The 15,761-nt window shown below is 39.9% G+C and overlaps 1 protein-coding gene across 1 annotated transcript in view; it reads right to left on the minus strand.

Moving 5' to 3' along the window:
• Positions 1 to 2,491: 2,491 nt before the first annotated feature.
• LOC113226328 (dynein heavy chain 2, axonemal) overlaps positions 2,492 to 15,761 on the minus strand; it is a 129,451-nt gene continuing 116,181 nt past the window's right edge. The window contains 7 exon segments of the mRNA XM_026458914.1: positions 2,492 to 2,770; positions 4,912 to 5,045; positions 6,157 to 6,272; positions 9,616 to 9,773; positions 10,617 to 10,719; positions 11,863 to 12,030; positions 15,252 to 15,373. Coding sequence (XP_026314699.1) covers positions 2,631 to 2,770; positions 4,912 to 5,045; positions 6,157 to 6,272; positions 9,616 to 9,773; positions 10,617 to 10,719; positions 11,863 to 12,030; positions 15,252 to 15,373 — 941 coding nt within the window. The 3' untranslated portion in view covers positions 2,492 to 2,630.

Below are 15,761 nucleotides of genomic sequence, written 5' to 3' on the forward strand. Positions count from 1 at the left end.
TGCTACAAAATTTAGTGCGTCTTTACGGGTTATGGTTAAATGTTACGCTTTTTGTTTGATCGAAAACGTCCAGTAATTGGAGGAAATGGGGCCGATCTTGTATAGCATGTCCGCATTGTAAGGTATCAAGACACATCTACGCCTCTTGGTAATTTTCCGGCACTGTTTCCGGCTCATTCTTCGTCAATTGGGCCTTTTCCTTTTACTGAAAATTTCAACACTTAATAATCGCCATAGACAGGTTGGTCCGAAGCTTTTCCTTTGGTCTGAAGCATCAGAAGAAAAGTAAAAGTTGTAGGTAAAACTTTTACTTTTCTTCTTCTGACGTCTTCTTCTTAATATTTTTTGCTCAATGATACCTACTATAAATCCTCAGCGGTTGTGTCAGGTTTTCAATGCAGTAAAGGCAATCGTCACAGACAGGTTGGCCTGAAATCTGATGATTGACATTACGGCGCACGAAGTCCATGAAACCCTTACCAATGGTTGGCTCGTTAACCTTAACTTTGCAAGCATCGGCCTTTACTATTGTTTGAGAACTGTTGCCAAATTTATGTTTTATGAAAACAACTGAAAAGCAAAATTGTGACAATAAAACCGACTTCTGCATTGCGCCACAATTTGCGTTTAATCATTTTGATTGGATGTCTTTTGCCATAAAAAAACAAACTAATTTGAAATATTACTAAAAAACTAGTTTCGTTCGTAGAATTTTTCAACCTTTCCCCTGAAAAGTTTTTTCTTTTACATAAAAATAAGCACGCGTTTGACCTCCATCACGCCTGACAGAAAATTACTATGAGGTCAACGATGTAGCATGCATACCTAAATAATGCCTATTCACTCACGCTTTGAAAACATCCAAGTTATAGCGTTCTGGGTACAAGTCCGCAAGCAGGGAATTCCACTCCCTAGCCGCTCGCCATATAAATATGGAAGCGAAACGCGTCGTGTGAATCCTGGGAATATTCACAACATAGGGTTGAAACCCCAGACCATGTCTAGTACCGGTAGTAGCGGAATCAAATCATGCAATGCCAGCGCACACTGTCCGTGATATATCCTGTAGAATACCAATAAGCAGGCAACTTTACGACGGTATTCAAGAACTGACCTATAAGCCGCTTAAGACGCTTGTCGATAGAGTCCAAGGTGGTCAGTTGTTATTTAGCAGAGCTTGGTATTTTAGACATGAGCGGTGTTGTTTGGTAAGCGACTATATAACAAATATACATAATTGTGTAAATGTTGCAAATGAAACAGTTTACGGAATACAATGAATCCTGGAGTGTCCAATCCGAATTATCTACGTCGAAGTTAAGGGAAACACCCTCGTCGCTGAATTAGCCAGAATTAATTAATTATTTAATTAAGAGCCATTAATTATTTTATCCACTTTTCACCTTAATTAGTTCAAAAGTAAAAGATGGATGAGATTAAAACGGATTCTAAATATCAAGCGGCAAGTTCACAGAGAGCGAGACACGTCTTCACTTTCCAAGCAACTTACAGAAAAAGACCCTCTTTCCAAGCACGCTCACTTAAAAGAATTGAGCGTCAACTTCACTTCTTATTTTCATATGTTAACCCTGCCAACGACCATCATGTCACAGGACCACGTCGGGTGACTGATTCAACTGAAATGATTCAACTACACCCCCTATCTGCGACCAAAACCCAGTTTGAGCTTTCAAACTGACGTGACATTTGTAAATAAAAAATCCATAATCGAGATGTTCGTAGGCAGCCTAGTAAATCGTTTATCTAATAAATTTCGTTTGAAATGATAACTGGCTCAGATATATATATAATAAACGCGGTTACCAGAATTTTAATAATAGTATAAATCACGGAAGAAAAAAGCAATGAAAGGGCTTAATGCTTTTAAGGGCTTAAGAGCCTTGATTATTATAAGAACCGCTGTCTCCAAAACTCACATCATATTATGATCTTCTTCTTTTAAATGTTATGGCCCCATCGAAACAATAATTTCGCCAAAGCCAATGTCGTGTTTTATAAAAATAATATAGAAATGCGGCGGACGCCATTAGCAAGGCCGGTAACTCCCATGAAATATCTTGATAATGATTTGTCTTGTCATAGTTTCTAATTTAAAACGATGTAACGAATTCTGGACTTTAAACTTTATCCAGTTGGCATTTAGTTGAAAGTTCAATATCTACTATTGCAAGTTACGTTTTGATTTTATATTGCAACATATAATGTGCTGCCATCTAGCGACAATATCTGAAAGACGACGAACGATTGGCGCTAATTTAACGTTCTACAAAAAAGTCTACCTATATAAGTATATTGCAGCGGTATAAGATTATTGATAATCAGAATATGGAAAATTGATTAAAATTAAATAGTAAAACAAGGTTGATATAAAACACCGCCATGAATAATGTTACAATTGCCGAGTATGATTTTTGCCACGACCATAACGTACAAAGCGAAAATGGTATATAACTATATAGGCCCTTTTGGGCTTTCCTCTTTTATTATCTCTAAGAATAAATCTTGTGGACCGAGTCTTCTGCGTTTCTCTAAGACTAGGTTACAATCTAAACACAAAATAGCTTAGAAGATCCGTATATTAAGGACGAAACATGAAAACAATATTCAACTTAAGAGGCGAGTGTACAGAGCATTGCTGTGCCCCGTTTCACCCAGAAGTCGGGCGACTCCTTCCCAGACGGCAAGTCTGTGGCGACGACGAACGCACCTTTGCGGAGGGGGTAGTAGTAGCAAGGACAAATATACCGGTCTGCAACAATGGATCTGCTATTTTAACCGTCGCGTTCGATTGGATATTTGGACTTGGATACGACATCGTTATCCAACAGCATTTACGAAGTTAGTCGGTAAAATAGGTTATAAGAAAAATGAAAATCCTTCTATATACATTTTTAAGACTTTCAAGGCCTAAAATACAGGAATGCATTAGTCTTGCATTAAAATAAATTAATAAAATTGAACAAAATCCAGATTTTACTTAAAATAATAAGATATTTCCATATTACATTCTTGCTTTGCAAACAATAGGACAAGCATGGGGTATCGTGTAACACATTAGCACATTCTTCATATTTGATCTAGCTTAACAGTTTTTCCCGCCCCTTCTCTGGTGACGCATCTTCACCGTATTGAACTATGGGGTCGATTTGATATCATACGACTTCTTGTCATTTTTATTCACATCAACCCGAATTGAACGTCAACTGTCGCATTCGTAACCGAACCGACATGACGTCACACCGTACGATTACTCAAGCGAAGCAACCAGAAATAGAGACGAAATGTCATTTAATTTGAAAACTGTTCTGCCATATCAATACTGTGACAACTGCGCTCCGATTGGCTAGCCCGAGTTTGAAACAATTGACGGGTGTCGTCAATGAGTGTCGTCAACTGTTTCACTTCAAATCGACCAGTTAACTTGAGCTTTGCAATAATGGACGAAAATTGCAAAATACATATTTAATATTTAATTACCGATGAAATTTGATTCCGTTTGTTTTGTAATTAGATGTTTTGCTGTTTTTCCCACACCACCGAATAGAACAGCACGGTATTGTTAGATATATCTTTATTACAATAAATACAGAATATTTTTTGGAATATACGGAGACGTACGCACAGCCCTGTTTATATTTTAGTGCAAACGGGAGTTGATATTTATAAGAGTTGTATCGCTAATGTGTTACCAGGAATATATGGCCCTTATTTCGTCTCTGTTTCTGGTTATATACTCGACGTTCTCTACAAACGTTATTCAGAACATAGACATCGAATGAAAATTACCGAACGTCCTATTGTTTAAAAAAAAATGGAGTATAGAAATATCTTATTATTTTAAATGAAGTCTGGATTTTTTAAATTTTATTAATTTATTTTAATGCCAGGCTAATGCTTTCCTATATTTTAAGCCTTTAAAGTTTTAAAATCGTGTATAAAAGGATTTTTATTTTCCTAATAATCTATTTCACGGACTAACTCCGTAAACGCTTCGGATTCGGATACGATATCTTTATCCAACATAAAGATATCGTATCCGAATCCGAAGAGTTCTGAATCGGGGTCCTATTAGTGAAACTAAAATAATAATGCGACAACTCTACGCGCCGAGAGAAGTGTAGGCATTGACTCGGCCGGGGAATGAGGGACCGAGGCGAGCGATCCGCTCCCCAAGAGGTGGAGCGGGAACGCCGCCTCGCGGCGCAGCGCATGCGGGACCGGTGGAAAGAGGGCTTGGCGGATCCCCCTATGGCGCTCGTACCATAGAGGCGATCCGCCCTGTCCTCGTAGAGTGGGTAAACCGGTCCCACGGGCCACTGTCGTTCCACCTTGTGCAGGTGCTGACCGGACACGGCTGCTTCGGTCACTACCTGCACAAGGTGGCGAGGAGGGAACAGTCCCCGTCGTGCCACGAGTGCGGCGCTGCGGATGACACCGCGCAGCACACCCTAGAGGTGTGTAGCCGGTGGGATGAGCAGCGCCGCACTCTGACGGGGACTGTAGGGCAGGACCTCTCGCTGCCGAGCGTGGTTGCCGCCATGCTCGATAGCGAGGAGTCCTGAGAGGCGGTGGCCTCCTTTTGCGCAGAGGTTATGTCGCAAAAGGAGGCTGCGGAGTGGGTGCGCGAGGACGCGGCGGACGCGCACCCGCCCCGGCGCAGACGTACGGGGAGAACTCAACCGGCGAGAGGGAAACCCGGGGGGGTTTTAGTGGGGTAGGCCTTCCAGTGTGGAGGGAGAGTCCCCACATAACCCCTGAGTCTCCCTGGGCTCAGGGGTATCCATAAAGATTTCCCACCCGTCAAAAAAAAAAAGGCATTGACTCGGCGATTAGGTGGAAGTTGCACTTGTTTTATTATACAATGGTTTTGTAAATAATAGTTATAATTACTCTTCATTCGTCGCCCAGTAGCGCGAATGGGCTTGAAGTGTATAGGAGTCATTGGGTACACTAGCTGCATGGGCAGTGGCTCCGCTAGGCAGCTGTCCTTTTTGAACCAACTGGCACCCTCCAAAAACTGTCCCCTGGAATACAGATTAAGTTTAATATAAGTAAATTAATTACAAATGTCAATCCGCAGTAGGCTTCGTCACAAAAAAATCAATAATGCAATTCACCAGACTTAAGGTGGTTTTCCACCGGCGGCGAGGCGAGACGAAACAAGGCGAGACGAGTATTGAAATTTGTATGGCAAAAATGTTCTGGATAGACGAGGATGGGCGAGGCGAGAATTGCAATATTTGTTGATGTAATATTGAACCGTAATGCTGCCTACTAGAGTTTAGTTTAAATTTTAACGGCCCGGAAAGAAATTATTCAGCTCCATTTTTATTCGACAAATATTGTTAGGAGAAAGGATTGACACAAGGCATTTTGAGCGATTTGGCTGAATGAATGAATTATTTTCTGGAAAAAACAAGAGAATAGTTTGAAGGCGGTTTAGTTCATGACGTGTAATTCCCCGAATGTCTAGTCTCATGTATTCATTCCTTGATTATCTAGTCGCTGCACGTCGAATTCCCTGAATGTCTAGTCGCTGCACGCCCAATTCCATAAATATCTAGTCATTGCACATCGTATCCCTGAATGTCTAGTCGCTGCACGTCCAATTCCCTGAATGTCTAGTCGCTGCACGTCCAATTCCCTGAATGTCTAGTCACTGCACGCCCAATTTCCTAAATGTCTAATCGCTGCACGTACAATTCCCTGAATGTCTAGTCGCTGCACGTTCAATTCCCTGAATGTCTAGTCACTGCACGCCCAATTTCCTAAATGTCTAGTCGCTGCACGTCCAATTCCCTGAATATCTAGTCGCTGCACGTCTAATTCCCTGGATGTCTAGTCGCTTCACGTCCAATTCCCTGAATGTCCGTGTGATGGACTAAAGCCTAAACACTCTCCTTAGAGAAGACCAGGCCCGAGCAGTGGGACTAATAATAAGTTGAGGATAATGATGATTGTGATAAAAGATAATAGTATGCTAAATGTGTTCTCATTTAAGTGGGTTATTCACTACGATTTAGCATGGCGTACTATCTGATCTTCGCTTTGCTAATGCTAAATTTCATCATAATTGATGAAAGGTAAAATGACCACTTAAATGAACACTGTGAGGTTTCATTAGGTACATCTTACCTGATGTAGACTCCGCCGTCGCGCGGTGGACGTACGAAGGCAGATTCCTCCAAGTTCAACACCGTGAACTCCCAGCACAAAGTGTCGATGGGCCAGCTCTCGCCGCGTGCCGTCGTCTATTTAAAATTTGTCGTTTATAATATTTCTTTTATAATAATAATACATATATGTTTTTTTCAGAACGGAATTTTCTCCATGACTCAACACTATCAAACACAGATCTGGAAAGTGTACGATAATACAAGAAAAACTTAATAGTTTATAATAATAATAATAATAATAATAATAAACATTTATTTCAGATAATTGCATCCATATTATTGTTAGTAACATTGGGTACTTACAACTATGTTAATTAATAATAATAATGATAATAATAATAATAATAACAAAATTTAACTATAATACAATTAAAATGAAACTAAGACTAATACTTACATACAATTAAGTCCACCCAGAACTTCAGGATGGGACAATCAAACCTATTAGCGATTACGTTCAGAATCCTGTTGTGACTACCTCGCACCCGGCTCAACAGAGACGCAACCCGCTTCCGTCGGATGGCATAAAAGTCATCAGTGCGTTCCTCGGCGAACATCCCTGAAGCACTGCAATAACGAGGCAGTCCCAACAGCATCCTAAAGGCGTTATTATATTGGACGCGGAGGGCATTGTATACTTTTTTAGTGTAATTGACCCATAGACTGCTCGTGTAAAATACTTGACAGAACGCCTTAAAAAGGGTAATTTTGACTTGTTTGGAACAACGAGCAAACCTACGGGCCAACATATTAGTCCGTACTGCCAATGCCCTCCGTTCCCGTTCAATATCACGATCGTCTTTCAAGTCATCACATATAATGTGGCCCAGGTATTTAAATTGTGTAACTCTATTGAGTATTTTACCATTTAGCATGATGTTATGAAAAACACTGGGATTCATCCTATGAGACTTGAAGATCATGTACTCACTTTTGCCTGCATTGTATAAAAGTCCATGTTTTTCCGCATATGACTCACACACTCTCAACATTTGTCTGAGAGCGCCGACAGAGGGGCACAGCAGCGCCATGTCGTCCGCATAACTAATGTTGTTCACGCTTACGCCTTCCACATAGCATCCCACATGCATTCTGCTGAGCTCCTCGATCAGACCGTTGACATACAAGTTGAACAGTTTCGGTGAAGTTAAACCTCCCTGCCTCACCCCACACTCCATCCTGTATGCCTCCGACAGTGAGTCATTCCATTTTACATAATTAGACTGATTGCTATACCAATATTTAAAAACATTAATGAGCTCACGTGGAATATTTGTGCTTGCTAGCTTATCCCACAGGATACCATATGACACCAGATCAAAGGCCCTAGAGAGGTCCAGGAAGCACGCGTAGACTGGCGTACTCCGATCTGTATAGTACTTGACGGTATGCTTCAGGCTCAGTATGGCCATCTCGGTTGACACCCCCTGCCTGAACCCAAATTGAGCATCGTGCAAGTCTAGATATTCACCGAGACGGCAGTCAAGCAACCCGTCAAGAACCTTAGCTATAATTGTGGCCAGTGATATGGGCCTATAGTTTCCCTTCTCTGACAAGTCCCCTGTTTTGTTCTTAACTATTGGTACGACAATCGTTTTTAACATTTCATGCGGCAAATAGGAGTGACTGACACACAGTGAGTAAAACATAGATAGAACCCTTGGTAGGTGAACACCGGCCATCTGCAGATGCTCGACACTGAGGCCGTCATGCCCAGGTGACTTACCCCTAGTCATATGACGAATTACGTTTGACACTTCTTTAGCACTAAAGCGTATTAGTTTCACCTCTGGGTCAACCTCAGTATTGTGCACCTGTGTATGGCCGAGCGCGACTGCACCTTGAAGTGGTCCCTAAATAAGTTCGCAATCGATTTCGAATCACTAGATCCACTAACAACCGCAGGTAGGCCAGGCCGACCATTCAAGTCGTTTGTACATTTCCAAAATGTTTAAAGTCGTTTTGTGATCGATGTAGTGCTATTGTATCCATCTTAATTTGATCTTGATGGTCTTGACACCATCTTAACCTAGATTTAAACTGTCTTCGACTTTCACACATTTCCCTATACGCGTTGTATTTATAATTTGGTAATTTATTTAAGCACTGGAAAGCACACCAGTACAACACTTCTCCTGTTTACTTCCTGGTAAATTAGAAGCTTTTGAGATAGGCCGCTATTGTAGAAGGCTATTGAAAATTAACTGCCTCTGTGGCCGAACGGTTACCATGCCGGTCTGCCACGCAGAGGTGACGGGTTCGGTTCCCGGACTAGGTTAAATATTTGTATGTACTATTTCACGTTATTTCACAGGATAACTTATTCTACATGTAAAATAACCATAGCTTTTAAAGTAATTTTACATTTTAAGCTGCCCGCCGCGATACGAAAAATATGTAAACAAACACATAAATGCTAAGTGTTGCTATTTTAATTACCTACGAATTACCATGACCTTCTACATACATTCGTTACGTAGTCCTATTAGAAAGAAACACTCCGTTAAATATTTAATACATATGTAATATTATTTATCGTTAAAATTTACAAAATATAAATTAATTATATTTTGTATTAATTTGCTATTATAATAATTTAGTTACATTATTTTAAGAAAGTTTTACATCTGGCAACGATTCTGACATTAAAACAAATTAAACTATAATGTGTAAGGTACAAATTTAAGTGTACGCTATTCGACAATAACTCGGAATTACTGCGGCTTATCGGCCGCCATTTCTTTATACAAAGAGGATTTTTGCGAACGAAATAGAAATTGCCGATCTACCGGCTTACCTCGCGCTTATTGGTTGAGAACCATCGGGACAAGTTATTACGCGTCTAATGGTGAATTTTTTTTATAAATGTTTTTTAAGTGGTGATGTACGGTTTTTGCACCGTACAATACTTTGCTAACTTAACAACCTACATATTGCACGTGTAAACGCTCATAAAAGACAGTTGACAACTAGCTTCACTAGCGATCGGCCACAGATAGGCATTCAAAACTATACTGTACACTTTTTACTTAATACATCAACTTATTACGGAAACTGTGGTTTGCGTCAACTCTATATCCTACTCTACTTAATAATACTCCAATCTTAGACGTTCAGAGAACCATACAGGTGAGGTATGCGCGGTGCAACCGGTAATAGGCAAGCCGGAGGGAATCGAGTTATATGGACGCCTCGCCACTGTTAGTTAGTTATTTTGGGAGCACAGCAACGTATGTGACGTCGAATTTTTGCTCAATATGTTTCGAACCAATTCGCGGTCTTTAATCATATAGACAGTTTAGTTATTTTAGTTAATACGTCCGAGTGTCATGGTGGTTTGCTATTTAAAATTGCTAATCTCTGCGGAGAGACACGGCACAACGTTATCTACTACAAGGTGAAGGAAGGGTCGGCTCGCCTGCATGACGGCGGTGAGGAAGCCGGTGGGCACGACGAGCGCCGGCAGCCAGCACAGCGTGGGCGGCGAGCGCGGCGCCAGCGCCCACGCGCCCAGGTGCGCGCCGCGCAGCTGCAGCTCGCGGCACCACGCGCCCAGCGGCTTCATCGACGGCCGCCCTGCGCAAGCGCAGCGCTTCGGGGACCTTCTCTTTTTTATGTAAAGAAGGAGGCCAACGAGCCGACGAGCCACTTGACGGGAGGTGGTCATCGTCGCCCATGGACATTTGCAACATCAGATGAGCTGCCTATGCGTTGCCAGCCTTTGAGCCCCGTAAAGGCGCTTTTTGAAGAACCCCCATGTCATAGCGCAAAGGGGCGTTCCCTTCAGGAGGAAGAACATTCCACACATTGCAGGTTCGAGGAAGAGACGAACGAGATGCCCTTGTGGTCTTACTAGAGCACTCCCCATTATAAAGACGGTAGAACACACAGAGAGAGCCAACGTCTCTCCGTAAGCTAAGGAGCTCCATACCGACCCGGGGACACTACTTTTCTCACAAACAGGTCTGTGCCTCAAGCAAATCCAATCCGAACTGCCTGCTTCCGGTTACCTATTGCATTGACGTAAATGTAATGGGAAACACAGTAATTTTATTTTATATTTTAACCCATGTAATTTCGGATAACAGTATGGACGCGTCGTTCGCCTGCCCCGGTAGTGTGTAGCCGGGGCGTTCGTCCCGCGCGCAATTAGCGTGTCTTAATAACGGTTTAGACGAGGGCTTGACATAAGTTATTAAGTCCCATGTGCCTGTAATTTCACCAAGAACCTTACCGTTCAAAATCGAAACACAGTAATGCTGACATTACTGCTTAGTGGCAGAAATAGGTATGTATGAATATCTAGACACGCCATTTCAAAACGAGCGTTAAATCTTTGTCATCTGAACTTAATCTATGAATAGAACCGCAAAAATTTGTCTTACACTCAATGTTCACATCGCTCAGCACAATGCTTACCCTTCTGCCAGAACGTCGGCACCCTGCCTTCGAAGATGCAGGCGTACATGATTTCGAGCATTTCCGACATCACTACCAAGCCTTCTATGGCGCGTCGGAGCTCCTACAACATCGTATTTGTCACTTGAGTGCGATCACCACCAATCGTTAATTTTAAAAACCATGTAAAATAAAAATATACATAATTTCGTTAAGAATTATATCCATAATGTTAACCTTATAACTAAGTCCAAACTCAGGGTACCACCATTTTTTATAGGGAACTATAAACGTTTCTACAATATGATTCCGGAGCAATTATTAAGATTATCATTTCCTAAGGGCGCGTTCCCACTATGTCGTGACGACAGATTGTCGTGCAGTTTATAGTGTCGTGGCTTGTATATTTAAATGAAGTTGTTCACATATAGCACGACACGATAAACTGTCGTTCACGATTTTTTATTGTTACAACGACAAACTGTCGTCACAATGGGAACAGCTAGAACGACAGTCGTCGGACGATAAAAAAACGTCATGATAAAAACGTGAAGACAGATGATTGTCGCAGCTCCTATTGTCGTCACGTTTTATTTATCGCTGTCCGCACGTATTCTGCTCCTCCCTCCCCTCTTGTATCCCGCGCCCTCTGCCCGCTCTGCAGTAGCGTTGGGTCGTAGCTAGAGATGAACAAAGAGGCTGTCGTGAAACGATAAATTGTCGTCACGACCTAGTGGGAACAGCTAGTTGCGATAATCGTTCAACGATAAAAAATCGTCCACGACAGATAGTCGTGATATGGGGACAGGCAAGATACGACAGTCGGCCAACGATAATAAAACGTGACGACATATTGGGAACGCGCCCTAAGTTTAATAAAAGTATTTTCATTTACGTCATATTACAAAATTGAAGACTATGTGTTAGATAAAGATGTCTGGATAGACGACAAGGGTCTATTCCACATAAATTTGATTCAAAGTGTATTTAAGTTTATTAGACATTTTTTTTACATGGCACCATTAGAATTACTTTAAAATCCGACTCCGACTTCCTAGGCCCGTAGTTTTGTCTTACGATGCAGTAAAACCATTTCCGGAAGTCCGAAATTCGAAAGTCATTAATTAAGATTTGGTGGTTTTAACAACTTTGTTTCGCTGCATATCTATATATGTATAGCTACAAGTATCTATTCATGTGGAACACCTTTTTCCGACTATTGGTAAAACTAATTATGAATATAACAAAAGTATGAAATTTTTATTACCTTAAGTCCACCAACAATACCAGAAATAAGCACATTGAAGTAACCAATCTCTTGAAGCAGCGAAACGCACATCGGCATGGTGATTTCCATGCCCATCAGACGCTCAGTCGTTTCCACGTCGATCTTAGGCGGCAACTTTATCATCATTTCTAACGCCAGTTCGTCCACCTAAGTAGTAGTCGATTATTCAACTCCCTTTTGTACTTCTTAAAGAGTGTAATACCCAAACAACCATATCGTCCACACTTCTGCGCAAATGGACTTGGCAACTTATAACGTCAAAAACAAAAATTGTTTGTTCACATAGTTCGATTCTGCGCGAATGAACGTGTCTTGTAAATTTAAGTCAAAAACAAAAATTTTTTACTTGTTCGATTCTGCGCATTTGCCCGTCCATTTGCACGAGTATAAGTCCCGTCTTTTTTGTTTTTCAATTTACGTCAAAAAGAAAAATTGTTATAGCATCATAACAATTATATATACCGTTGGAATCAGAAATATTACTTGATTCCATAGATACAGAAAAAAGGGGAGATTTGGTATGTGGGTCTGGTTCGTGTCGCCTCGATATGATCAATACGATCATATCTAGGTGACACGCCTACAAACATCACCACAGTGACGTGGCGATCGTTGTACATGCAAGATCTCTCGTAAAACGTGAAAATGCCAAGTTGTAACGATACACCTTGTAAAAATTGGAGTGAAAACAAACATTTTAAAACCAGTGAGATAACATTCCACCGGCTATTTGCATTTTTAGTTACTATTTCTATTATTATTCAATGTTTTCTTTTTGTCTTCACAGAAATTTCTAGACTCAAATATAGTGATGTTCGTTTACGATGACTGATGTTTATCGACAATAACTTTTTACTGAAATGTTTGAATTTCTTACCATGATTTTTGTAATAAAAGTCACTAAAATATCGAAGCGAAAAGCATTCACGTTAAATTGATTTCTTTTATTTTATTTCATTATTATTACTAAACATTTTATTTCGAGTAACTTTAACACAACTCATATTTCGGACAACCGTTTCAATTTCATGTCAATTTGTAATAATGTTTTAGACAATTTAGATATTTAAATTCCATTCGTAGATTAAACGTATACTATTTTTAATTTTTAAGTTTTTCCCATGAGTTCAAAATAAAAGAAGGTTGGATTGAAGCTGCAGGAAAATCGAAAGATTGGTTTTCTTGTTACTATTTCTGGCTTTGTTTAAATTTCCATAGCAGATGCATTTAAAAAATAAATAAAATAAAATCGGCTTTATTTTACATGTCCATGCAAAATAAATTAGAAACAATTATAGAAAATTACATGTTTCCTTCATAAAAAAAACAACATAATTTAATTTATTAAATTCGTTGATGGTTCGAGTATACTCTTGACAGTGACAGCTTCGCCAACCCGTGGTAACGTATAATGGAAAACTGACACTGGCGACGATCGCCATATTTTTTATATTATTCTAATAAAACTGACACTGGCCCAAGCCTAGTGGTCGCCATTAAGAAAATAATAATAATTTATATTAATATATTAATTTAATAATACACCAGTACCAGTGTAGGTATAGCATGAAAAATGGAATATTTTTAATATTAAAAACAGCCACATGGTTTCTAACTATCGATTAGGTAGGACCACATCCCTCGTTGAGTAGCGTCAATTTAAGGTTAATAAGGTGAACAATTCACAGAGCGGTTTCCATCCGCGCCCGCCGGTGATGCTAGACAGCGGTTTTATTTCAATACTCACGACCCTGCAAGGTTGTGCGGGCACGTAGCCGCCGCGGTTGCGGGCACGTAGCCGCCGCGGTTGCGGGCACGAAACCGTTGCGATTGCGGAACGGACAGCGAAGTTAGTGGAAGTTAATCGCAAGTCGCGCGGTTAATAGAGAACTCTTCCCGCGTGCGCCTGCACTACATGCGTCTGAACCGACCGCCAAAGCGCGCAGGTGATCGCGTCCTGCGCGGTTTTACTAATACCCCGCCGCGGCAACCGCGAGCAACCGTCACCACTACAGGCGTAAAACGCGCCGTGAAATGTGCTACTAATTTTACATACTTAACTATTACATTCTATAGGTGCTGCGGTCCCGCGGCAAACGCGGATGAAAACCGCTCCATGTTCTTAGTGTGAAGAAAAATGAGTTTCAGCGCCATCTAACGTGTAGTAGTTAGCTATTATATACTAGTAGCATTTTTACTAAAACGCCACCTGATGGTGAATGGCTGAACCAGGATGAAAAAAATACTGAAATATTGAAATATAACTCTTACTCAAGTGACTAAGTTTAATTTTGTTAAATTTTAAAATTGTGTTACGTCGTTTTCACGTTTTAAGCCCTACTCAACCAAAATCTTTAAATTATGGTAGTAGATAATAGAGCGTATAGTTTGAATTGCACACAAGCTAAAAAGTGGCGACATCGGGATCCGATCTTACATAGCGTCATTACATACCTCCCCTTTTTTTCTATATCTATGGTTGATTCCAACAGTATATATAACTCAATATGACCAAAAGTGTCGCTTACTTATCCCATTTAGCCTTTCAAGCGTAGATTTTGCGAATGGACGTGACTAATAATTTACGTAAACAAAAGCTGTTTAGACAAATCGATTCTGTCCGAATGGACTAGACTTACATATAACGTCAAAAACAAAAATTGTTCAATTCAAAACTTTATGCTGTATACTGCGCATTCATTTTGGTGAAAATTGTAAATTATGTCTATTTCAATTGAAAATAAACACTTGGACATCTGGAGGTATTCCTATCTTCACAATAAAATGGTAATACCAAATTTTTTTTGTTTTTTTTTTAATTTTGTTATTATCATTTTGATCAGGCGTTCCTGTGTTTATATTTTTTTAATTTGTTACGGGAACAATGGTATAGCTGTAGCCGAGTTACAAACCCAGTTGACATGTGCGTCTACTTTTAATTTGGTTTTTTTTATTATTTCTGTATTATTATAATTTTTAAGTTCATTGAATGCCACGATGTCTTACTAACATGATATTCAATTCTTTTTTTGTATAATTATTCCAATAGTTTGTTATAATTATTATAACAAAGGTCTAAAAACTACGAATAAATTAATTCGATCCGGCTGAATTGGAACCAGCACTCTCAGGCAATCCGTGCCAGATGCTCTGTCCATTAAGCCACGGAACAAACCAGCAGACCTACGATTTTTTTCTATGCGTTAGTTGCAGATGTTTGTTTTTTGTTTTAGTGACTTTTTTGCCGTGGCGCCACCTGTGAGAAATTTAATTTATATGTTCCATGTCAAATTAATTAATGAAGCTTGATTGTTATTTATGACTTTGATTTAGTGAAGAGAAGGACGGACGGTACATTGGTGTATTACCTTCTGGTCGCTGCTAACACCGCCGCCTCCGCCGCCGCCGCCCGTCGACGACAATTGGAACAACGTCTGACAAATTATCACCGCATCCTGACGGAATATAAAACATTTTTGGTCAGTGTTCACTTTAACATTAATGTAAAGGCAGGTTAGGACTCTGTCCGTGTTTGGAATTAAACAATGTCACAAATGTAAAAGTAATGTTGTTTAATTGTAAATAAAAAATGTAAATAATAATATTTAAATATGTTAATGTTAAATATTAAATGTTAATGTTAAATGTTATTGATGTTTAATGTTTTGATGTTGGTAACTGTGTTAAAAATACAATGAAATGTTATAATACTATTTACCATATCAACAAAATAACACATCTTACTACAGCGAAATAAAATTAGAACCAGACCATGTCAATGCAGCAAATCAAAGTTCAATGTTGTACGTAATCGTACGATTAACTTTTAATTCTAAAAGCGATAAGGTTAAGTCTATAACAATGTTACATATGTCATA

This window comes from Hyposmocoma kahamanoa, unplaced genomic scaffold (genome assembly GCF_003589595.1).
Source record: "Hyposmocoma kahamanoa isolate Upper Pololo Valley unplaced genomic scaffold, ASM358959v1 190, whole genome shotgun sequence".
NCBI classification, from domain to species: Eukaryota; Metazoa; Arthropoda; class Insecta; order Lepidoptera; family Cosmopterigidae; genus Hyposmocoma; species Hyposmocoma kahamanoa.